Raw genomic sequence first — 24,462 nt, 5'->3', positions numbered from 1 at the left:
CTGAAAAAGGTGTATCCATTGTTTAGCTCGCAAAAAGAAAAGGGCTTCCTTTGATAGCCATCCTCCTTCAAGAAAGCCCGAATTATTGGAGCTAATACATTCTGATTTGTGTGGTCCTTTTAAAGTAAAGTCAAAAGGTGGTGCACTTTACCTTGTGACATTCATTGATGATAATTATCATAAGCTCTGGGTGTATCCTTTGAAATCTAATGATCAAGCACTTGACGTGTTTAAGAAATTTTAGGCCTTAGTTGAGAGAGAGACGGGGAAGAAACTAAAATGTATTCGCACTGATAATGATGGTGAATATTGTGGTCCATTTGATAACTATTACAAGGAACAAGGAATTCGTCATCAGAAAACTCCGCCCAAGATGCCTCAATTGAATGGTTTGGCAGATATGATGAATAGAACTCTAGTTGAGAGAGTTAGATACTTGCTTTCAGAGGCTAAACTTTTAAATACGTTTTGGGCGGAAGCACTTAATACTGTTGCTTTTGTTATCAATTTGTCTCCTGCTGGTGCTTTGGATGGTGATGTCCCAGATAGAGTTTTATTTGCTAAAACTATTTCTTATGATCACCTGAGATTTTTGGGTGTAAAGCTTGTGTGCATGTTCCTAAATATGAGAGATCGAAACTACATGTCAAAACTAAGCAGTGAATCTTTATCGGTTATGGTCAAGATGAGTTTGAGTATCTCTTTTGTGATCCAGTTGACAATAAACTTATTAGAAGTCGTGATGCAATATTCTTTGAAGACCAGACTATTGAAGATATTTACAAAGCTGAGAGATAGATTCTTAGAGTAATGAGAGCTTTGTTGATATTGATCCAGTTTCCATTGCTAACGCACCTATTGCACATGAAGGAACCCAAGACAATAATGAGGATAGTGATCAAGATTAAAATGATCATCATGGTGTAGATGTTATGGATGCTCCAGTTGATGAAGTTGTGGTTGAAGAGAAACCAATTTCTACTCAGGTAACTACTTCGAATGCTCCTTAAACCTCTCTTAGAAGATCTACCAGGGAGAAGAAAAAATCCATACGCTATCCTCTTGATAAGTATGTATTTTTGACTGACATGGGAGAACCTAAGAGCTCTGATGAAACCATGCAAAATACTCATAAAGATCTGTGGATAAAAGCCATGGAAGATGAGATGAAGTCATCCAATGAGAATGACACATATGAGTTAGTGAAATTACCGAAAGGTAAGAGAGCTTTATCTAACAAATGGATATTCAGAATAAAGCAAGATAACCATACTTCTGCGCCAAGGTACTAGGCGAGGTTAGTTGTTAAAGGTTTTGGCCAGAAGAAATGAGTTAACTTTGATAAAATTTTCTCCCCTATTGTGAAGATATCTTCTATTCGTGTGGTTCTAAGCTTAGCCGCTAGTCTAGATTTAGAGGTTGAGCAGATGAATGTAAAGACTGCTTTTCTTGACGGTGATGTAGATGAGTAGATTTATATGGAGCAACCTGAGAGTTTTATAACTAAGAAAAAAGAAAACTATGTCTGCAAATTGAAAAAGAGTCTATATGGATTGAAACAAGCTCTAAGGCAATGATATTTGAAGTTTGAATCTGTCATAGAAAAATAAAGGTACAAGAAAACTTCTTCAGACCACTGTGTATTCTTCCAGAAGTTATCTGATGATGATTTTATTATCTTATTACTTTATGTGGATGATATGCTTATTGTTGGCAAGAATAAATCTAGAATTGCAGTCTTTAAGAAGCAGCTGAGCAAATCGTTAGCAATGAAGAACTTGAGGCCAACAAAGAAAATTTTGGGCATTCAAATCCACCGACACGCAGATAGAAAAGAAGTTATTTTTGTCCCAAAATTAATATATTGAGAAGGTACTCAAAAGGTTCAATATGACAGATGGAAAAGGGGTTAGTACTCCTCTTACTAAACACTTGAAATTGAGTATTAGCCAGAGCCCATCTACTGATGAATAGAAAATGGAGATATCTCGTATTCCTTACTCTTCTGTTATTGGTAGTTTGATGTATGCTGTGGTTTGCACTAGACCAGATATTGCACATGCCGTTGGCACTGTTAGTAGATTCTTTTCTAATCCTGGAAAAGAACATTGAGATGCAGTAAAATGGATATTAAGGTATCTGAAAGGTACCGCAGATTTGAAGCTGTGTTTTGGCAATGGTAAACCTGAACTTATTTGTTACACAAACTCTGATTTAGGAGGTAATCTTGATAGTTCAAGATCCACTTCCGGTTATTTGATCACTTTTGCAGGGGGAGCTGTTTCTTGGCAATCTAGATTACAGTAGTGCATAGCTCTATCCACCACAGAAGCCAAATATATTATTGTCACAGAATGCGCCAAAGAACTATTATGGATGAACGAGTTTATTAATATTCTTGGCTTTGAGCAGCTAAGGTACATCTTATTTTATGATAATCATAGTGCTATCTGTCTCACCAAGCACTCCACTTTGCATTTTAAGACCAACCATAAAAATAGAAAGTATCATTGGATAAGAATGACCGTGGAAGAGAAATTATTTGAGGTTGAGAAGATACACACTGATGAAAATCCTTCGGATATGCTGACAAAAATGGTGGTTGCAGATAAGCATACGTTTTGCAGAAAATTGGCAAGTATGAAGCGTGTCAATAGTTCCTTTACTTGAAGACACATTTTTTCCCTTGGCTGGAGGGGGAGTTTGTTGGGCACATGCCCATGTTGTCCAGCCAAAGATCCAATGGCCTAATCCTATTCTCTTTTGGTTTTCATTCCTATTTGGAATTGGATTCGGTTTTTATTCCTATTTAGAGTTAGTTTTGGCTTTAAGAGAAAGCACTACTCATTATCTATAAATAGGACAACCTTGAAAAATTGTTCTATGCTCATTGGTATAAATATTTGAAAGACTTAAGTACATAAGAGTGATTTTTGAGAGAGCTTTCATCAAGAGAGAAGAGAGAAGAAAAAATATTTGTTTTGCTGTAGATTTTGTTCCAATCAGCCAACTTCAAATTACGGTTTCCAATTCGTTAATCATTGGATCGGGAAGAAATTGTGACAAAGTGTTTGTGACATCTTGATATTTGATTTGGACGGTGAAGATCAGATTTCGAAGCCTGTCACATCAGATTTCGAGCTCCAAACAACAACTCTATTTTTGTGATTTTTTATCTTTCTTCAATTGATTTGTTGTTACTCTTATTGCTATTATTGCTCCGTGTTTGGCACTTGTTGTGTAGCTAATTTGGAGAACTTTTATAACACTCTTATTGTTATGGTGGAGCTTTTTGGATCTTTGTGATCCGTGGTTGTTACCTTCGATTTGAAGTATTTTTCACGTTAAAATTTAGTATTCTTTATCTTCGTTATTTCCGATTTTGCTTCCTCCTCGACATAGCAGGATTCTCTGTAACCGAAAAAGAATAGTTCTGCCTACTCAAAACTAAGAGGGGATGCAACCTACTACAAGAATGCCAGTTTATGCAAATTTTGCTTCAATTAGAATATCTGAGGCCATGTGGGATAAATCGAACATTTGAATAAGGTATTGCTAAGTCAATAATTACTTCAATTTTTTGGAAAAAACTTTTCTAATTGGAATAGTTTGAGACCATATGTGTTTCATTCTCAGTACTGTTAACATGCTTTGGCGGAGTTAAATTTATAGCTCCGTTTAAGTCAATAAATTTATCTACTACTCTGTCAATAGATTTTCTTTTTGAGACTGAATAGGGCCCTCTGATTTGTTTGAGCCTTGCTTTTGGTGCTACAAACAACTTTGAATGCATTAGATCATGATTTGGAGATTATAATCTTAATGAAATAAAGATGTCTAAATCAGATTATTCCTATGTGAAATTATTTTTCTTGGTTATGTCAATATTCAATGTAACTTGACTTTCTTATATTGGGCACCTAAACACCATGTCCTCAATCTCTCCCGGCCTGTGTTTATTTAGGTATTTTTGGTCTTTCAAGATTCAGTTGGTAAAATCACAAAAAAGGCTAAATCTTACACTTTCAAGATTGAATATTTAGGAAGAAAAGAGAAGAGTCTAGGTGAACTACATTTTATTTTTTTCCTCTATAAGATGAGCCTACTCTAATTTAGCATAAGAGTAGCAGATGGTGACTAGGATGAAGACTAGGCTAGCTCCTTTAATTTATTTGGGACATCCGAAATAGCTGCAGCTTTCCTTCAAATTCAATGTTTGCCTTGTACCACCTATATGCATTGATTATTATATTTGCCAAACATATGTGGAGAAATATGTGGGTGAATCTGTGGAGCATAGTGGATCAATCCGTGGAGCATAAATTTGATATTGCATGTGCTAGTGTAAAGTAGTGTTTATGTGTCAATCTGATCGTTAACGTAGATATGTATCCTAACACTTTTTACTTAATGTTTTCTGCTTTGATTATTCAGATCTATTATGGTTTGCCTAGGACTTGGCCTACGCGTTTAGGTCTTTTCCTACACATATAAATAGACCTAAAAATGCCAATTTTGAGGACTTTTGGCAATCAGAGGCAAGGATACCTCGTGGAACAACCGTTGGGAGCTAAACTCATTGGTTTCTAAATCCCTTTATCCTTACTTTGTAATTTAATTATACAAAATATTTTGGATATTGTTACTATGAGTATGAGTAGCTAAACTCCTAATCTAAGGTTTTGATGGAACCTATTGAAGGATGATTTTCTTGTTACGTTAATATAGATTTGCCGTAGTATTTTCTCTGTTTGTTCAAATATAATATTATTGTGGTTTATTGAAGGGCCCTTAATTGGCTGTGTCTATTTAGTATGTATTACTCGGGAGAGAGAGCATATTTAGGTAGTTGTTGTACAACATCACTCTAACGTATATGAGGGTTCAATACGAAGGGTTTAAAGGTGGGATTAGGAATAACGAAACCTTGGTGCGATCCGAGTGAGCCGTACTTAATGCCAGCTAGCGTAATTCGGAAAAATATATCTAGTAAATTATGGTAATTACTCGGGAGAGAGTTATGACAGTCAGAGTGCTCATGATCGATAGAGAAGACTTAGGCAAATTTATAGAAAACGTAGCGGAAAAGATTCCGACAATAGGGGAAATCACAACCTTAGATCATTCCAATTCTTGTCTACAACCCGTTAGTAGTTAGTTATTAATTATTGCATTTTTATTACGTAATATTTAGTTAGTAAACATCCAAATTGTTGCTTAAATATTTCTGAAGATTGATTGTGTGAGTCTAGTAGCTGTGTTTGATAGGTTAATTCCCTGTGGGATTCGATTCCGGACTTATTAGCTGGAATATATTTACAACGACCACTTAGTCCTTTTTATAAGGCATAGTTGGTCATGATCAAATTTTGGCGCCGTTGCCGGGGAATTAACAGTGTTATTAATTGCAGCTAAAAGAAGTGCTAGAATTCTTAGCACTATAAGAAACATGGGAGAGGTTCAAGGGTATGCTGGTTAAGTGTCCACATCATGGCATTCCAGATCAGATGTTGGGGCAGAGGTTCTATATGGGACTGGCAAAAGGCTTAAAGGCCCATGTTGATGCTTCAGCAAGTGGAGCATTTTTGAGCAAAACATTCAGAGAATACAAGATCCTACTTGATATGATGAACCAAAACTCAGGATGGATGACAATAGACTCTACGATCACTCCTGTAGTTCACTCAGTGGCTTTTGACCCAAACAACTCCATAGTTGAAAATATGGCCACTCTAATGACGCAAATGAGTATCCTCACCAAAAGGATCGGTGAATGAGGCCAGAAGTAGCAGGTACACATAGTTGATGCAACTAATGGGGGCTTATGTACACCATGCATTAACCAACCTTATGTATGCTCGTGGAGTGCGGAAGATGACAACCAGCACTATCAGGAAGATATGAACTATGTAGCCAATTATAGGGGACATATGCAAGGTAGTCAGAATTGGGGACAACAGAATCAACAATATAGACCAGCACAACAGCAGTACAATAACAACAACAATCCTGAAGCTATGCGACCACAGGGTCAAGTGATGCCTTACCAAAGGAATAGGGTTACAGCTGGCTTATCAACAACCTTAACAACAACAGATTTTGAGTCAAGATGATGGGTTTGCTGAACTTAAGGGAATGCTGGGCAGCAAAAACAAAATGCTGCAACAACTGATTGGGTCCACTGGAAAAAAGCAAGAGAGAATGGTCTCACATGAATCAGCGATAAAGGGTATTGAGATTCAATTAGGACAGATTTCTATGGCTCTAAACAATCGTCCCCAAGGGAAGTTACCTGCAGACACACAAGTCAATCCAAAAGATCAGGGCCCGAAACAGCTTATGGCAGTAAGTCTACGAAATGGTAGAGACCTAGATCTGGAGCAAGAGATTGCTCGTGAAAGCCGACATAATGAAACACTTGTGCCAGTACCTATTGATATAGATGATTCAATAGGGTTAACTGAGGTGATGGTACAACATGGACAAAAGAGCACAAGCAAAGAAAAAGTGGTTGCGAAAGAGACTAAGGTAGCACAAGAAAGGACAGTAGAAGCAGTGCCTGAGCAAGATAAAACTCAAACCACAGGAAAGAAGCGACCTCCAGCACCATTCCCGCAGAGATTGGCCAAATATCAGAAGAACAAGCAATATAAGAAATTCATGGAGATGTTAAAACAAATACAGGTGAACATTCCACTGATTGATGCGTTGCGGGAGATAGCTGGGTATGCCAAAATGATGAAAGATTTAATGTCTCGCAAATTCGACCTACAAGACCTGTCCACTGTTACATTGACACTGACCTGTAGTGCATTCGTGACGAGATCCATAACTGAGAAGTTGTCAGCACCAGGGAGTTTCACAATCCCATGCACGATAGGCAGCTATGCTTTTGCTAAAGCATTGCGTGATTTGGGGGCAAGCATAAACTTGATGCCCTTGGCTATCTACAAAAGGTTAGGCATTGGAAGAGCTAGACCCACGTCCATGTTACTACAGCTAGCTGACCGGACAGTGAAGAGGCCCTCTGGTATCCTTGATGATGTATCAGTACAGGTTAGGAAGTTTGTGTTCCCAGCAGATTTTGTCATTCTAGACTGCCGGGTTGACGAAGAGATTCCCATAATTTTGGGAAGACCATTCTTGGCCACTGGGAGATCTTTAGTTGACTGTGAAACTGGAGAGCTCAAAATGAGACTAAATGATGAAGAAATAACATTCAACATGCAGAAATCTATGCGGTGACCAAGTGAATTTGCTAATTGCTCTCTAATAGAAGCCGTGGATGTAATTTTGGAGGAGGAAGATGAGACCTTGAACGCTAAAGACCCTCTAACAGCCTGTATCACGAACTTAGATGAATTAAATGGAGAGGATTTGGCGGAGGGGGTGCTGGTTCTTGAAGGCCAAGGGTTTTGGAAAAGAGAGCTCGAATTTGAGCCTTTGCACTTAGAGGAAAGAAATATTCCTCCAGCTAAGCCATTGATAGAAGAGCCACCAAAGTTGGAACTGAATCCACTACCACCTCACCTCAGGTATGCTTTCTTGGGACCTAACTCCACTTTACCTGTTATTATCTAATCTGGTTTGTTAGATGTGCAGAAAAAACATCTTTTGCAGGTATTGAGTGAGTGCAAAACCGCAATTGGTTGGACCATTGCAGACATTAAGGGTATCAGCCCGGCCTTCTATATGCATAAGATTCTATTAAAAGATGGCCACAAACCTTCCAGAGAACATCAAAGAAGGCTGAACCCTAACATGAAGGAAATTGTGAAAAAGGAGGTGATAAAGTGGTTAGATGCGGGGATTATTTTCCCCATCTCCGACAGCAACAGGATCAGCCCAGTCCAATGTGTGCCTAAGAAAGGTGGGATGACTGTAGTGCAAAACGAGAACAATGGGTTGATATCAATAAGAACAGTCACAGGACGGCAAATTTGTATGGACTACAGAAGATTGAACAAGGCCACCTGAAAAGACCATTTTCCCTTGCCGTTCATTGATCAAATGCTAGATAAATTGGCTGGGAAGTCTCACTTTTGCTTTCTGGATGGATTCTCGGGGTATAATCAAATCTCCATTGCCCCGGAAGATAGAGATAAAACATCATTCACCTATCCATATGGCGTCTACGCCTTCCGGAGGATGCCGTTCGGCCTATGCAATGCACCGCCATATTTCAAAGGTGTATGATGTCCATCTTTACTGATATGGTAGAGGACATCATAGAGGTCTTTATGGATGATTTCTCGGTGGTGGGAGACTCATTTGATGACTGCCTAAGGAATTTGAAAAGAGTGCTGAAAAGATGTGTCGAGACTAATCTGGTACTCAATTGAGAAAAGTGCCATTTCATGGTACAGGAAGGTATAGTCTTGGGGAACCTAGTGTCGAGTAAGGGCATTGAGGTAGATCGTGCAAAGGTTTATGTGATCGAAAAGCTTCCACCACCCACTTCCGTCAAAGCAATAAGAAGCTTCCTTGGCCACGCTGGGTTCTATAGACGGTTTATAAAAGATTTTTCCAAAATTGCTAACCCATTGTGTAAATTGCTTGAAAGAGATCACCCTTTTGTGTTTTCTGATGACAACAGGGTAGCTTTTGAGGAATTGAAGAAGAGGCTGGTGACATCACCTATCATAGTTACACCTGACTGGGAGCAACCATTTGAGCTGATGTGTGACGCAAGCGACTATGATGTGGGAGCAGTGCTTAGGCAGCGCAAAGACAAAGTCATGCATCTAATATATTACGCAAGTAGAACTTTGAGTGGTACCCAACTAAATTACACATTGACCGAGAAGGAGATGTTAGCAGTGGTGTTCGCATTTGACAAATTCAGGTCATACCTGATAGGCTCAAAGGTAATTGTTTATACTGACCATGCTGCTCTCAGGTACCTAATTGATAAGAAGGAGTCAAAGCCATGCCTGATTCGATGGGTGCTACTGCTACAAGAATTTGACTTGGAAATCCGTGACCGAAAGGGAACGGAGAACCAAGTGGCTGATCACTTGTCTAGGCTGGAAGGAGCCGAAAAGAAGGTTGAGGTGGAAGAGATTGTGGAGACTTTCCCGGATGAACAACTACTAGCCACGAGTCTTGAGGTAGCACCATGGTATGCAGACATTGCAAACTACCTGGCAAGCGGTATTGTTCCCTATGACCTTTCCTCTATTCAAAAGAAAAAGTTCTTTCATGACTGTCGCATATATTATTGGGATGAGACTTATCTGTTCAGGATTTTTGTTGATAACATGATCCGGAGGTGTATCCCCGAGATAGACCAATCTTATATTTTGCAGGCTTTTCACGCGTCACCATATGGTAGCCATTTCGGGGGAGTAAGGACAACTGCAAAAGTGCTGGAGTCGGGCTTCTAATGACCGACATTGTTCAAAGATGCACACTTATGAGTGAAGGGTTGTGACGAATGCCAACGAACCAGGAATATTTCCCGCCGACATGAGATGCCAATAAACCCAATTCAGGAGGTAGAAGTGTTTGATGTATGGGGAATCGATTTCATGGGGCCTTTTGTCAGCTCATATGGAAACAAGTACATACTCGTAGCTGTGGACTACGTGTCAAAATGGGTGGAGGCTGCAACGCTCCCTACAAATGATGCAAAGGGGGTAATTGGTTTTTGAGAAAGAATATATTCACCCGATTTGGCACTCCAAGGGCAATAATCACTGATGGAGGCACTCACTTCTGTAATCGAGCCTTCGCAAAGTTGTTAGAAAAGTATGATGTATTCCACAAGGTTGCCACCTCATATCATCCACAAACGAGTCGGCAAGTGAAAGTTTCGAACAGAGAGATAAAGAGCGTTTTGACAAAGACTGTGAATGATACAAGAACAGATTGGATGAGAAAGTTAGATGATGCACTCTGGGCCTATCGTACCGCTTTCAAAACTCTGATTGGCATGTCTCCGTATAAATTGGTGTTTGGGAAGGTGTGTCACTTACTAGTGGAGTTGGAGCATAGAGCTTTATGGGCATTGAGGCGGCTGAATCTCGATATAGAAGCTGCGGGTACAAGTAGAGTCACAGAGTTGCACGAGCTTGATGAGCTTCGCTACCACGCTTTTGAGAGCACAAGACTATACAAGGAGAGAATGAAGATGATGTATGATAAAAATATTCTTGAGCAAAGTTTTAAACCCGGAGATATGGTATTGCTATACAATTCAAGATTGAGGTTATTTCCGGGAAAGATAAAGTCAAGATGGTCAGAACCATTTCGTATGGTAGAGATTCACCCCACTGGTGCTATAGAGATTGCTGCGGAAAATGACTCTCACAAGTTTAGAGTCAATGGGCACAGGTTAAAATATTATTTGGGCATGGATGATACGAAAGTAGTGTCGGTGACTCATCTGCTCGAGCCACCAAGGTTGAGCGAGCCTTAAGTACAATTACATGCGTTATGCCATGACGTTAAATCATGCGCTTCATGGGAGGCAACCCATTGTAATATTGTATTCATCATGCCGCGACATTAACTAAGGCGCTCGTTGGGAAGCAATCCAATTCTTAGTTGATTTTTAGTGTAGTTAGAATTTTATTTTCATTTTTAGGTACTAAAAAGTTGCATGTGATTTTGGGCAAGTCGAGCAGGACATTAATCGTCGCCTGAAGGAAACTTGGCGGGGGAGCTCGCCTCGCGAGGGTTGAGGCGAGGTGTAGCTGGCGAAATAGCTCGCCTCGCATAGGTTTGGGCGAGTTGCAGCTCGCATTACATCTGGCGTCGCAAGAGATAAGGCCTGATGGACCAAGCGACATACCTCGCACCGCAAGCCCCCAGGATCGCATTTGAGCATCGCGAGGGCAATGGCGAGGTAAGTTTCAGGTGTTGCCAGGTAAGGATTTTTTGGCTTATTTTAATTTTTTCCCCTTATGTGTCTTAACACCTCCCTCACTTAAATGCCCAAAGCTAAACAAAATAAAAACCTAACCTAAACAAAACGCACAACACTACTCACAAAATTTCCTCACTCTCACACACTCACCAGCACACTGCCCATCGTTATATCTCCCATCCCTATTGAAGTCAAGCAAGCTCCTGCTATTTCTTTCACTTGCACCGGCAATTCACAGGCAGATCATTCCTCTTAAAGCTTCTAAGGTATGATTCTTATATCTTTCCTTTGCAATTTCGAGTTGGGTAAAGGTATGCAATTAAACATCAAATTTGGGGGTTGCTCTTCATTGTAGTAAGAAACTCCCAAGCCGATTTGGGAGGGTGAGGCAATCCCTCACCCGTACAAGTACTCCCATGGCACTAGTGCATGCTAAGTGTTTGCTATAATGTCTCAATGGCATTCCTTGTGCCCATTGGAGCCCGAGTCTCCAGGATTAATTAACTAGTGTTATGTAGTCGTGCACTATGCTAAAATCTTAAGTGTGGGGTGGCTCACTGGTAGCCCGATGCTTCAAAATTGGAGGAAGCACCCATGTGTTGTTGTTTGATTCTCATGTTAAGAAAATACGAGGTGAAGTCCGAGTAACCTCGGAAATTTGGGCAAGACCACGTGTGTCATATCGTAATGCAGCTTTAACTGATTAATGATTACTTGTGTAGGAACAAATATGCCTCCGGGAAAAGACACCGGAAAAGGAAAGGATACTTCTACTGCTCCGGCTAAACAAAGATGACCTCCGCACCTCCCCCAAAGAAGAGAAAAGGGGGAGAAGCTACCTCCATTCAAGGTGAAGGAGCACAAGCTGTGGCAGCTGTAGCAGCCATGCATCCACAACCCCAAGGCCAACAGGAGTTTGGCATCAGAAGTATACCCTCGCATACTAAGGATTGGTACATGCGTTATAGGCCTAAACATGTACATTCGAAAGCCGCTATCCATGAGCGTTGACTGCAAGCAAAGTACCAGGCTATTTGGAGGGGCATCCATGATTTGGGGTTGAGCTATGTCTCTCAAGAACACATGGGATATTAATCTCAATCTAGTGCGGGAATTCTATGCAGGGTTTGATCCACAGGATACCGAACAGCTGGTGCTGATTCGTGGACGGTTGATAAACTTTTCAGCCACAACCATATATAACGTTTTAGGTGCTCCGGATGTTCCTGTAGAGCCATTGGACTACTGCATTCTCTGTCCTACATATAGAGAGTTGAGGCACACGTTATGTGATGTTAATTCTATGGCAGCGTGGATCCGTGATAAGAAAACAAATCGGCACAGGAAGTTCCCCAAAAAGAGGATGAGGGCGGAGGCTCAAGTTTGGTTGAAACTGATTAATGCACGGCTCCTACCGTGCAATCATGACACGCTCATTAGCCGAGAGAGGACTCTTGTGCTCTACTTCCTCATGACAATTCAAAAGGTGAATGTGGGTCATCTGATTCGCTACCAAATGTCTTTGGTAAGAACGAGTAAGAAGGTCGATCGAATGCCATTTGCCAATTTTTTGACTCAGTTCTTAAGACACGAGGAAGTTGAGGAGGAGACAGAGTTTGACCACATCATTGATAAGCCCATACGACAGACAGACATCACTAGTGTCCGGGTGAAAAAAGAGATTGCCATGCCATCGTTGATAGGTGTCGAGCGCAATGCTGGTGATGATAGTTATATGGCCCATTTCTACGGGATGATGGATTTGCAGCTGAGGATAGGGGGTCGGCCGGCCACGACTGAGGAGAGGACCTTATTGGATGAGCGATTCTCACTCAACGCTCATACTCATCAGCTGGTTGGGCTAGGTGATGGATACAGACTTTTGGATTACGAGGACATTAACACACCTGAACAGTCCGAGGATGAGTCGGACCAGTCAGACGATGAGTACGATGATGATGAGGAGGAGGAAGCATAAGAGGAAAAATGGGCAGTCTCAGAGGATGAGGGCGACGATGCAGCATGACCAGGGAGTTTTTCCTTACACCCTACTCATTTTTCTTGTTTTGTCATTTTGTGCATGCACTGAGGACAATGCATGATCTAAGTGTGGGGTGGGGACTTGTAAATATTAGTTTTGCTTAGTTATTTGTTTTTTTAGTAAGCGTCGTCTTTGTTTGAGTTGATTGTTTTAGTTATTAGTTTAATTAATTGTTTTAGTTAATTGTTTTAGTTATTAGTTTAGTTAATTGTTTTAGTTATTTGTTTTTAGTTATTTGTTGTTAGTTAGAAGAAAAAAAATAGAAAAATTGCACTCTTCCCGACGATGGATCTCCTAGACAGTTTTCTTGAGGGAAGTAAGTCTAAAGAAAAACAAACCAAAAAGATTTTCTTGTAGGTAGTGTTGTAATTCCCCCTTAGTTTTTCTTTGGGCCGCGATTATTTTTCAAGGGCTTTTAGTTCAATCGGGTGTAGTTAGTTTTAATTTTTAGGAGTAGGAACCACGGGGCTATGCATTTAATTACAGTAATATATCTTAGCTTTGTTATTCCTTTAGAATAGTTAGTACTATGGTTGTGACGCTTAGGCTCGATTTTTGACTCTAGTATAAGTACCTTAAATCATAGATTCTTAATTTTGCTTAACAGCTTAGACTGGAGTATCTCGATGAAACCAATCCTGAGTGACTTATGTGCCATGTCTGTGTGATGTTTTGTATGTATTTTGTGCATTGCATTTGATGTCTAGAACTTGTCACATGTGTGTGCAAAGCGAAAACGTAGTCTTGTTCAGTCTAGGAAGTGATATAGGCGTTTCTTTGTTAAGCTAGATATATATAGTTTACCCACCTAAATGTTATGTATCGTAGTTAACCCCTTTGAGCCTATAATCGTGTTTCTTTGGAAATCACATTACAAGTCGTACCCCTTTGTTTTAATAGACCATATAATTGAACCTTGTCACCTCTCATGAGCACTTGAATTGTGATGAATTATGAAAAAGTTAAAGTGTGGAGTGGTGGGTTGGCTTTTGAGTGGAACAATTGAAATAAAGAGAAAGGTGTACTGTTTTGAAAATAAAAGATGTCAATAAAAGCCACTTGAAGAGAAAGAAAAAAAAAAGAGAAAAATGATAATAGTGTATTGTATAAAAAATAATTCTTGATGATGGTGGCTAGTGATATACTTGTGCTTAAAGAAGTATGGGGTAATATAATTTGAAGGTGGAATGTTGGGTTTGACATAAGTATGAACTGTTGTATTAAAGTGCTTAAGGGAGGTGTAGTCACTCATATCCAAATGTATCCTACCCGACCCGCAACCTACATTACAACCAATGAAAGTCTTACTTGATCTTAGACTGAATGAACTCGATTAGTGGAGTATTACACTACGGGCAAGCCTATGGTGCATCATTGTGGCATATGAATGTTATTTCTGAGAGCGAGTGAATTTTTCCTATCTTGAGTTCCTACGTTCTTAAAATTTATTTTGTGTGGAACTAATCTCTTTGATTGGGTGAGAGCACGTGCTTCATAAGGGAAAGGTAATGTCGTTGACCTCTATGTTAGAGTAAGTAAGTGAATTGTGAATAAGGCATGGTATTTGTGAGTCAAATCTTGAGGCGAGGATGTTACACCTTTGGGCTTAGTCTATTTTAAATATTCTTGGTGTAATGAGTTAAGGGAATTGTTTAGAAAGGTTGTGTCTATAAGTGTAGTTTGATTGCTCGAGGACGAGCAATGTTTAAGTGTGGGGTATTGATGTGTGGCTATAATTTCATAGTTTAGCACATTATTCGCCTTGCATTTTATATGCTTTAATGATAAATTATACTTTATTTCCGCATAATGGAGTCTATTTTATGTGTAGGTGAATTGGAGATGAAAGTAGAGCAAAAGGAATAATTAAAGTCTAAAGCGTGCTCGAAAATAGTTGAAAAGAAGAAAGAAAGAAGAGAGCAGCCGACAAATGAAAAGCTGGCGAAGCCAGGCCTAGAGCAGGCATTAGAGTAGGCTGGGCGAGCCCTTTAGCTCACGTGGGAGCTGGCGACGCCAGGCCTGGGGCGAGCTCAAGCACATGTTATACCTCACGACGCCAGGCCTGGGGCGAGCTTAAGCTGGCGTTATGCCTCACAAGGCCAGGTCTGAGACACGCACATTCTGAGCTTTGAAGACTTATTTCGTCTCCTGATTTGACTAGGACTTGGCCTACGCGTTTAGGTCTTTTTCTACACATATAAATAGACCTAAAAATGTCACTTTTGAGGACTTTTGTCAACAGGAGGCAAGGATAGCTCGTGGAACAACCGTTGGGAGCTAGACTCATTGATTTCTACATCCCTTTATCCTTATTTTGTAATTTAATTATGCAAAATATTTTTGATATTGTTACTATGAGTATGAGTATCTAAACTCATAATCTAAGGTTTTGATGGAACCTATTGAAGGATGATTTTCTTGTTACGTTAATATAGATTTGCCGTAGTATTTTCTCTGTTTGTTCAACTATAATATTATTGTGGTTGATTGAAGGGCCCTCAATTGGCTATGCCTATTTAGTATGTATTATTCGGGAGAGAGAGCATACTTAGGTAGTTGTTGAATAACATCACTCCTAACGTATATGATGGATCAATATGAAGAGTTTAAAGGTGGGATTAGGGATAACGAAACCTTGGTGCGATCCGAGTGAGCCATACTTAATGCCAGTTAGCGTAATTCGGGAGAATATGTCTAGTAAATTATGGTAATTACTTGGGAGAGAGTTACGATAGTCAGAATGCTCATGATCGATAGAGAAGACTTTAGCAAATTTATAGAAAACGTAGTGAAAAAGATTCCGACATTAGGGGAAATCACAACCTTAGATCATTCTAATTCTTGTCTATAACCCGTTATGAGTTCATTAAGTCGACTTTGTGGAATTCATGCATTGCACCTTTGAAACTTCAGTTGAAATATCCTATGGTTGCATCCAACTGGGTTACTTCTAACAGTGTGGGAAACATTGTTCTTATAAAAGTTGTTCTTGATGACTTTTATGCTAATTATGCCGTTAATATGGGACCTTTTAGGAAGTTATACAACCACTTGTGTGCAATATATATTTTTGGACTAATATCAACTTTGACTTTATTTTGGATGGTAATTTTCCTTTTATTACCCAATCCCTTATTGATACATGGGTGACGGTGGGTTGCACTATTATAAACATGGGTGTGCATGCTCCATTTGGTGTCATGAAAGAATTTTTATAAATTGCTAATGGACCAGGTGTTTCCCTATTTGCTATTCTAGTCCATCATTTTGAAGTTGTCATATTAGAAAGGGAGGACTATCTTAGCCACACTCTTGCTTGCATCATTGAAATAAAAATCACACAAGAAGTTTGTGTCAATATTGAGTTTCTTCAATTGGAGCCATTTATAGTCACTCCTCGGGAACATATTCTCCAGAGACTTGAGTCTCTTGTAATTAGCGGATGGGATGCAGGAACTTAAGAATGACCATCACTTTAAGGCTATGATTTTGTAGGTTTCAGCTGCTAGTTATGACAGGCAAGCAGTAGCTGATCATGCTACTAATCTAGCACTAAATATTTGTCATAGCTTGGCAAAATCACTAGATGCACTTCGTGCGTACATTTTGACAAGAATGAGTACTATATCGGGTCCTCAAAGGATTAATTATGAAAATGTTAGTTTCTCTGACAAAGAAGTTACCAAAATGAATATAATTATCAGTACTGGATCTATTTCTTTTGTTCCTAAAAGTATTGGATTTGATGGGAAGATCGAGCTTGGAGATGAACTTCATGCTCTAGAGAAGGAAACTATTGATGAGTTTTGCAGGCTCAATCAAAATCACGACGAACTCATGCATGCTTTACAAGAAGTTGAAAAGGAATATGATATAGTTAGAGCAGCAAATCTTAGATATGATTCTATCCAAGAAATAAACACTGCAATAACAAAGCTTAAGAGTGGTTCGAATGAGAATTCGATGTTAATGGAGACCATTAGAGAGCCTAAAATTGCTATACCTCTCGCTAGGCAACTTTCAGATGATAACAAGATGATTTTCAGAAAAGATGGGATTGTTGGCTGTATTATATTTCCAGTGGTTCCAAACCTTTTTAAATCCTAGTTGTGCTCTTGATGGATTCACTGACATCCAATTGGCTAAGACTTTTATCTACCTGGTGGCCTGTTATGTATATATAACATTTGATAGAGCAAGAATAGATTGTACTCTATCTAAGGAAGATTTTATTTGGGAATCCATTTCTATAGTGCAAATCAACACAACTACTGCTGTGGTTTCATCAGAGTTTCCTCTCTCGAACCTTGAGGACAATGTTCTTATTGAGACAGGGAGTATTTTTATGAATCACCCCCAACCCGATATTGGGCTGTGAAGAATTATTGGGCCGAGAACAAGCCAGAGGACCAGAAGGCCTTTAAAAAGGTTAAATTGGGATCCAGGCCCAATAGATGCAATGAGGAAGGTTAAAAGGATTAGGGATTAACAAGGATAGATTATGCGAATTGTTATTTGGAAATTCCCCTCTCCCGGTCTCTCTCTCCCTCGTCTGTTTCTCTCTGTGAATCTGTCTTCTCATCCCCTTTCTTTCTGTCACTATCCTTAGTTACTGTCACTTTTCAGTGTAATTCCTTTGTTCTCATTATCAATATATCAATCTGTTAATTGTGTATTTGGTTTTGGATATTGAATCCATTACAGTGATCTAGTGCAGATAGATGATCCTCGTTCCCTACTTTATGTTTCGGAACCCAAGGACCAAATTAAAGAGAATTTAAAGGAGTTGAAGTTACTGAGATTTTTCGTCTACTTTGTTTCAATCAAACGCATAGAGCCTCAAAGCCGACATGCTTTCTTCAGTTACGTTTTAACAGTAATCGTTGCATGGTTGTATTTTTCCGGCCGTGGTAATGGAAATGATCAAGACTTGGCTCCAAGTTAAATGAATTCTTTGCTTTCCGATCTCACGCAAATGAAGATTAAGCCATTCAGCTCGGAATCCGCAAAATCTATATTGATGTCCTGCAAGATTTGAAGTCGATCGACAATACAATCCAAAATGCATCCCAACATTTAAAACAAGCTTTAATTTGTTGAGACTCTCGGGCACAATTTGGTGGAGCTATCAACTAGTAGTAATGCTTGTCAGGTATTTGCTTTGATCAAATGGAAATCCTTCAGGAGATACTCAGCAACTTAAGAGACATTCTCATCCATCTGCCAACAGTAATGTAGACGTATAATATTACTGGATCTAATTAATACAAAATTTGGATTAAATTCAATTGAGTTAAATAATTAATTTGGACTTTATAAATTAAATTAGTCCGCTTTATTATTTTTAAGCCCAAGGTACATTTCATCTTCAGGCCCAGACTCATATCATGTGTTTAGTGACATGGCATATCTAGTCAAACTCAAAGCCATCAAGATGACGCCACATATTAAATGATGTGGCAATCTCAATCCAAAACAGTGACCAATCAAGAGTTGCCAAGTGTCTAAAATGACAAGTCTTGGCCAATCACAAGCACAAAGCTTATGAGATAAGTTTGATGACTCACATTAGCCAATCAAAATCAAGAAAGAGAGTTCATATATAACTGGACTGTACATCCTCTATAACTATAAATAGAAGGGTTACATAGCGCTTTGAGGGGATTGGGAATTCAAGAAGAGCATTCCGTAATTGGTGAAGGCATCCACAAACAAAGAGATCAATCATCAAGTGTAAAGTTCTTAAATAAAGGAGTGATCAACTGAGTTCTTCCTGAAGATCAACCCGAAACAACAAAGTGATGCTCAATGTTCTTGGCGATTAAATAAATCACAATGAGGTCTGTATCATCCTACATTCGAGAACGATGCTTCTCAGTCCCTCGAATCACGGAGAATTTCAGAGAGCAGAATCAAGGGATACATAGAATTATAATCACAATATTTATCAATAAATCTCTTTTTCATATTATTTTTATTGCAGTTTATTTTCGGTACTATGAAAATATGTTACGAACAAATTTTGGCACGTCCAGTGGGACCAATTCTGCCATTCATCTCTCCTTCTTGCAAGTTAAAAACTACAAACTTCATATCAACTGCTACAATGGCCTTCCATGAGTGTGATGTTTCATGCAAAGATTCTACTGCTGCCACATCCGTTGAGCTCACTCATGTTAGCCCAATCACTCGAAGCAAGTTCAAGGCTAGTGGCTTGGATGGATCCGAATACTTTGCCTCCTTGTATATGGCAAAGAAGAACAGATCTCATATGACGTCTGTAACAACAATCTTTGGGGGCAACACCCCATTCTCGCTATTTGACGGACTTTCTCAAACAACCTCCAACCTTGGTGAATTTGAGGATTTGGTGGATTTTTCAGTTTCAACAAAAGTCAATGCCTTAATGACTGATGAAACTAACGTGGATGAAACATTTTCCATGATGGAACAGACTATAGAAGTCTTGAAGAAATATGTTGAAGACAAAGACCTTCAAATCGCTTAACTCATGAACTAATTGGAGGCCTATGCACCTGGAGAGTCGAGCCATGTCCCTTCTTGTTTACCTGGCTCCACCTCACAAAACACGGCTATTGAGGAATCACTTGCAAAGTTCTACATTCAAAAGGAAAAGCAATCCACTTCAGTTACGGCATTATATGTCCAACAATTGCAAGACATGATAACAAACACTATCAGAGCTCAATATGGTGGACCATCGCAAAGTTCGTTTTACTACTCTAAGCCTTATACTAAGAGGATTGATTTTCTAACCATGCCAACTAATTATCGACCACCAATTATGCATCAATTTGATGGCAAAGGAAATCCAAGGCAACATATTTCCCACTTTGTCGAGACTTATAGCAATGCCGGAACGCATGGTGACCTTTTGGTAAAATAGTTTGTTCGTTCGCTGAAAGGGAACGCATTTGATTGGTATATAGATTTGGAGCTCGAGTCTATTGATAGTTGGGAGCAACTTGAGAAGGAATTTCTCAATCGTTTTTACAGTATCCGAAGAACTGTAATCATGATAGAGTTGACAGGAACCAAGCAAAGGAAGGACGAACCCGTGGTGGATTACACCAATCATTGGAGAGCGTTAAGTTTGGACTGCAAGGATCGCCTTTCAAAAATATCTATTATGGAGATGTGCATTCAATGAATGCACTGGGTCCTTTTGTATATCCTACAAAGGATCAAACCACGAACTTTTGAAGAACTTGCAACGCGAGCTCACGACATAGAGTTAAGCACCGCAAGTCATGGAAATGCATATCCATTTGATAATCAGAAGGAGTTCAAGAAAAGTGGTGCATCAATAAACCAAACCAAAGAATCTATGGTGGTGAAAGAAACTTATGTGAAAGTCACAATTAAGCAAAAGGTGAAGGAGGATAAGACCCCGAGTCAATATCCCAAAGAGGAGAAACGTCGTCCAACCTTGAAGGAATTTGAGGTGAAGGTTTATCCGTTTCCAAATTCATACATACCCATGATCCTTGATGAATTGCTGGCCAAGAAAGTCATCGATCTCCCTGAATCAAAAAGGCCTGAGGAAATTGGCAAAGTTGGCAATCTGAAATACTGCAAGTTTCATCGCGTCATTATCCACCCTAAAAAGAAATGCTTCGTCTTAAAGGAGAAAATCATAGCTCTTGTTAGTGAAGGAAAAATCATCATAGATATGGATGGAACAACAAAAGCAAACCATGTAAGTGTAGAACCCAAGAAAAAGAAGCATTCAAGGTTGCATAACATGTCAAGCAATGCCTTCTTATAATTTGGAAGTTTCTGGCCTGTTGAAGTTGATCTTCCAAGGAAAGCTCTTGAAGGTTCACTCGATCTAGACAATCACTCTAAAGACAATGACGATGAAGGTTGGACTCTAGTCACTTACAAAAAGCGAAAACATCAAGCAGTTTTGAGGCTACAACTTCCTATGCCAAGAGAAAAAAAGGAGCGATGAGGGTAAGTTTTAACCATCAAGAATTATCAAATCTTCTACTAGCAAGAAGATTAATGGTGCCTTATCACAAAGGTTCTGAAAGCCTATTACCTTGCATGAATTCTTTCCTGAAAAATTCTTTCATGAAAGTCACGTTGGTGCGACTTATGTAATTTCTAGTGTTGGTGAAACAAAAGAAAGCAATGATGAGCTTAATCCACCCAAAACACAAGAACATCATGATAACGGAAAAGTTGTCACATGTTGTGCAATAATTTTCTTCACAGATGATGACTTGTTGCTGAGGTCTAAGCCATATAACAGACCTTTGTTTGTTGTAGAGGCCATTCGGGAATAACATCTCAATTCATACTTGTTGATGATGGATCGGTTGTCAACATCATGCCAAAGATGGTGCTAAAAAAGCTTGGAATCTCTATCGATGAGCTATCCAAAAGTAACCTAACAATTCGAGTTTTCAACCAAGGAGGACAACGAGCTATCGGTATGATCCGCGTTGGATTATCCATTGGTGAGATGAAGTCAAACACTTTTATTCATATCATATATGCTAAAACATCGTACAACTTACTGCATGGACGACCTTGGATTCATGATAATAGAGTGGTATCATCTACTTTGCATGAATGTCTAAAGTATAAAAGGGATGAAGAAATAGTCAAAATTGATGTAGACATCAATCCTTTCTCTAAGGCAGAGTCATATGTTGCAGATGCAAAATTCTACCTAGATTCTTATGAACTGAGTGTGAAGAAACCATCATCACTCGACGATGTCAATTCAAAAGAATAAAATGAGGCTAAATGAACTACCACCAAGCTGTCTAAGAAGACAACTGAAGAAGTCTCCATTAAGCTATTATCATCTGAAGGTGACATACAGACAAAGACTAATAAAGAGCATCCAGTTTTCCGTTATGTTCCGTGTGAGCGTCGAAATAAAGGGCAACCTTTGTTAGAGGAATATACTCCAAAGAAGCAAATAAGCCACGAAGCTATCCAAGATTTGAAGGAGCATATAACTGTACCGGTTGCACAAATCCCATCCGTGACTTGTGAGTCTACCAAAGGCAATCCCCAAGCTGATAAAATAAAAGGGCACTTTGATCCTAAAGCCTTTATACTGCTTGAAAAGTCTGGTTACGACTTCTCCTATCCATCAAGGTTAGGAGAACTCAAAGATGAAGTCATTGGTGAAAAGATACATGGGCTTACTCAGTCTCAAATGAGGTTGAGGAAGCAAGGGCACTACGTCGCCACTCCTAAGTTTGGGTTAGGATTCATTTTGGCAGAGCCTCTTCAAATTTCATCTAAGAGAGTCAAAGAGATGGTTTCATCACAACACACCTCGGTGGAGGAGACGAAGGAAGTTAAATACAAGAAAATAAAACAACGGGCTTCAGTGTTTGATCGCATTGGAAGCTCAACCCCTTGGGTCTCGGTGTTTGAAAGCCTAAGTCCCAAAAATGAATGTGTGTCTTCCAAAGATCTAAAGGACGTTTTCACTACCTCAAAGACCTCCGGATTTTGTCGCATGGGAACTACAAGGAAGTCACGATCTAGAAAGATACTATCGAAACATGAGGAGTAAGTCCATGAGGAGCAAGGTCATTGTGAAGTTGTTGCTGACAAAGAAATATGTAGTGCTTTCCCATCACGTATGAAGAGGAAGTCTATTTTGTCAATATCTACAGATGATCCGTTGAAGGTGCAAAGGCGAACCATTGTTTACACTTGCCAACCTCGTAAAGAAGCAGAGAAAGAGAAAGAGGTCATGCCTGGGGAAAAATTTCGCTATGTTTAAAATCTAGCGAGAGGCGGCCTGGGAAAAAATTAGGACATAAAAAGAAACTCATCTCTCTGAACTACGTAATGACTTGATCCTTTTCACCGATATGTAGGCACCTTAGAGTTTCATTCTAAGTTCAGTCGCATGAGTTTTAAAAAAATTAAAGTTTGGCATCATAGGGTCATCACATTTACTCTTCCAAGTGTAGAGGCACATATCTATGAGAAAAAAAGACGATTTGCGTTGAAGTATAAAAGATGTTTTATAGCTACAATAGTACAAAAGTTGATACATCCAAAAATATAGAGACAACAGGAACTATACATTTTTCTATACAAAAGTCTAAGTCAGAAAAATGATCGTAAACTAGGCTTTGTTGCTGACGCGTCTTAAATGCTTTTCCAAGTTTGTATGACGTCAACACATTTAATTCCATTCTCGATGTATGTCTCTCGCATTCTGTAGTTGTAATGATCTCTTGACCACATATCTTTTTGTTAGGCCTAGAGCATGATAGTTTACTTGTCTTGTACAAGTATTGGTTGAGGGTCCCATATATGAGAAGTCGTCTCTCTTGAAAAACCGTCATCACCATGGGAGCCGCCATTGATGAACTTCAAGACTAATCAGCAAATCAAGTGCAACGGTTGGTGAAGGGGTGGCTCCTTATCTTGTATGACACCTCAGTTTGACATCTGGACCCTTTGAGCTTCTTTACGAGCCTGCAAAAAAAAATGAAGAGAAAATATTTGTGAAGCATGATGGCAAAAGTTATTACACGCAAGACTGTAGAGTCAATTTCAAGAAGAAAAACACATTCGTAGGACAACTCAGAGAGCATAGACCTGGAAAGCAAGCTCGACGGACGATGGGATCAACTTTGAAAAATTACTGCAACCCAACTGGAAACCATTATGCCCAAACATTTTATATGTTGTATATTTGGATGCTTAATTTCCAACAACAAAAACCGTTTGCAATTTAGAGGCTCCTAGCTCAAGATACAATTCTTTTGCCGGAACTACACGAATCTGAAAGTTTACTGCAGCTAGGTCGCATTTTGAGAATTTTATGTTTCCATCCCAAAAGGAGCTCTGCCATGAAATTCATATGTGATGCAGCACTATGAGTTTACTTTCTAACGGCGCAAATGGATCGCAATGTATAGATTACTTGCTCGAGATATGAATTTTTCCAATGGAGCATGCAAAGCTGAAAAGCATGAAGGCAGGCGTCTAGATCAATTTCAAGATATTGCTGCGACCAATCTGGAATGAACACTTCTGTGATATTTTAAGGATTTTCTTATCTTTGAGCCTTCTTTCCAGTGGCACAAACGGCTCATGATTTCAATGTTCCTAGCCCAATATATGTTTTCTTTATCTGGAGTGCGCAAATCCAGAAATCAAGTACGGCAGATGTCTGTAGCAAATTTTAAAATATTATGGCGGACATTCTGAAAGAATTATTGCCGTGGTATTTACAGATATTGTGACTTACGGAGTTTTCTTTTCAACAGTACAGATGAATCGTGATTCTGACACCAGAAGCTCGAGATATGAATTTCTCGATGAGAGTGCACAAAGCTGAAACGCAGCAAGGCAGACATCAGGAGCAACTTCAAAATAATGTTGGGCAAATCTAAAAGGAGTTCTGCCACGATATTTTCTAGTTTTGTAGGTCTCAAACTTGTCTTTCCAATGGCATAGACGGCTCGCGATTTGGACGTTCGTAGTTTGAGATATTTACTTTCAAATGACAGCATGCAGTGCTGTGAAGTCGAAATGA

The 24,462-nt window shown here is 39.3% G+C and overlaps 2 protein-coding genes across 2 annotated transcripts; both read left to right on the top strand.

Moving 5' to 3' along the window:
* Positions 1-2,520: 2,520 nt before the first annotated feature.
* On the top strand, positions 2,521-9,386 carry LOC138900232 (uncharacterized). The gene is made up of 8 exons (XM_070186952.1): positions 2,521-2,638; positions 5,503-5,675; positions 6,097-6,918; positions 7,000-7,171; positions 7,280-7,569; positions 7,621-7,785; positions 8,367-8,867; positions 8,991-9,386. Exons 1-8 carry the CDS (start codon positions 2,521-2,523, stop codon positions 9,384-9,386), a joined length of 2,637 nt encoding a protein of 878 aa, XP_070043053.1.
* Positions 9,387-9,473: 87 nt separating this feature from the next.
* LOC138900231 (uncharacterized) lies at positions 9,474-11,656 on the top strand. The gene is made up of 3 exons (XM_070186951.1): positions 9,474-9,638; positions 9,770-10,335; positions 11,593-11,656. The coding sequence occupies exons 1-3, from the start codon at positions 9,474-9,476 to the stop codon at positions 11,654-11,656; spliced, it is 795 nt and encodes a 264-aa protein (XP_070043052.1).
* Positions 11,657-24,462: the final 12,806 nt, after the last annotated feature.

The sequence above is a fragment of the Nicotiana tomentosiformis genome, chromosome 10, assembly GCF_000390325.3.
Source record: "Nicotiana tomentosiformis chromosome 10, ASM39032v3, whole genome shotgun sequence".
Lineage (NCBI taxonomy): Eukaryota > Viridiplantae > Streptophyta > Magnoliopsida > Solanales > Solanaceae > Nicotiana > Nicotiana tomentosiformis.
This window is presented reverse-complemented; position numbering and strand designations above follow the sequence as displayed.

Bases quoted from the DNA above. Each gene is read 5' to 3' on its own strand.
- LOC138900232 (XM_070186952.1), top strand. From the start codon at position 2,521: ATGACCGTGGAAGAGAAATTATTTGAGGTTGAGAAGATACACACTGAT. The intron at 7,570-7,620 runs GTTATTATCTAA...CATCTTTTGCAG, and splicing joins GACCTAACTCCACTTTACCT to GTATTGAGTGAGTGCAAAAC. The intron at 8,868-8,990 runs GTAATTGTTTAT...CGTGACCGAAAG, and splicing joins CATACCTGATAGGCTCAAAG to GGAACGGAGAACCAAGTGGC.
- LOC138900231 (XM_070186951.1), top strand. From the start codon at position 9,474: ATGCCAATAAACCCAATTCAGGAGGTAGAAGTGTTTGATGTATGGGGA. The intron at 9,639-9,769 runs GTAATTGGTTTT...GTATTCCACAAG, and splicing joins CTACAAATGATGCAAAGGGG to GTTGCCACCTCATATCATCC. The intron at 10,336-11,592 runs GTTAAAATATTA...TTACTTGTGTAG, and splicing joins TTTAGAGTCAATGGGCACAG to GAACAAATATGCCTCCGGGA.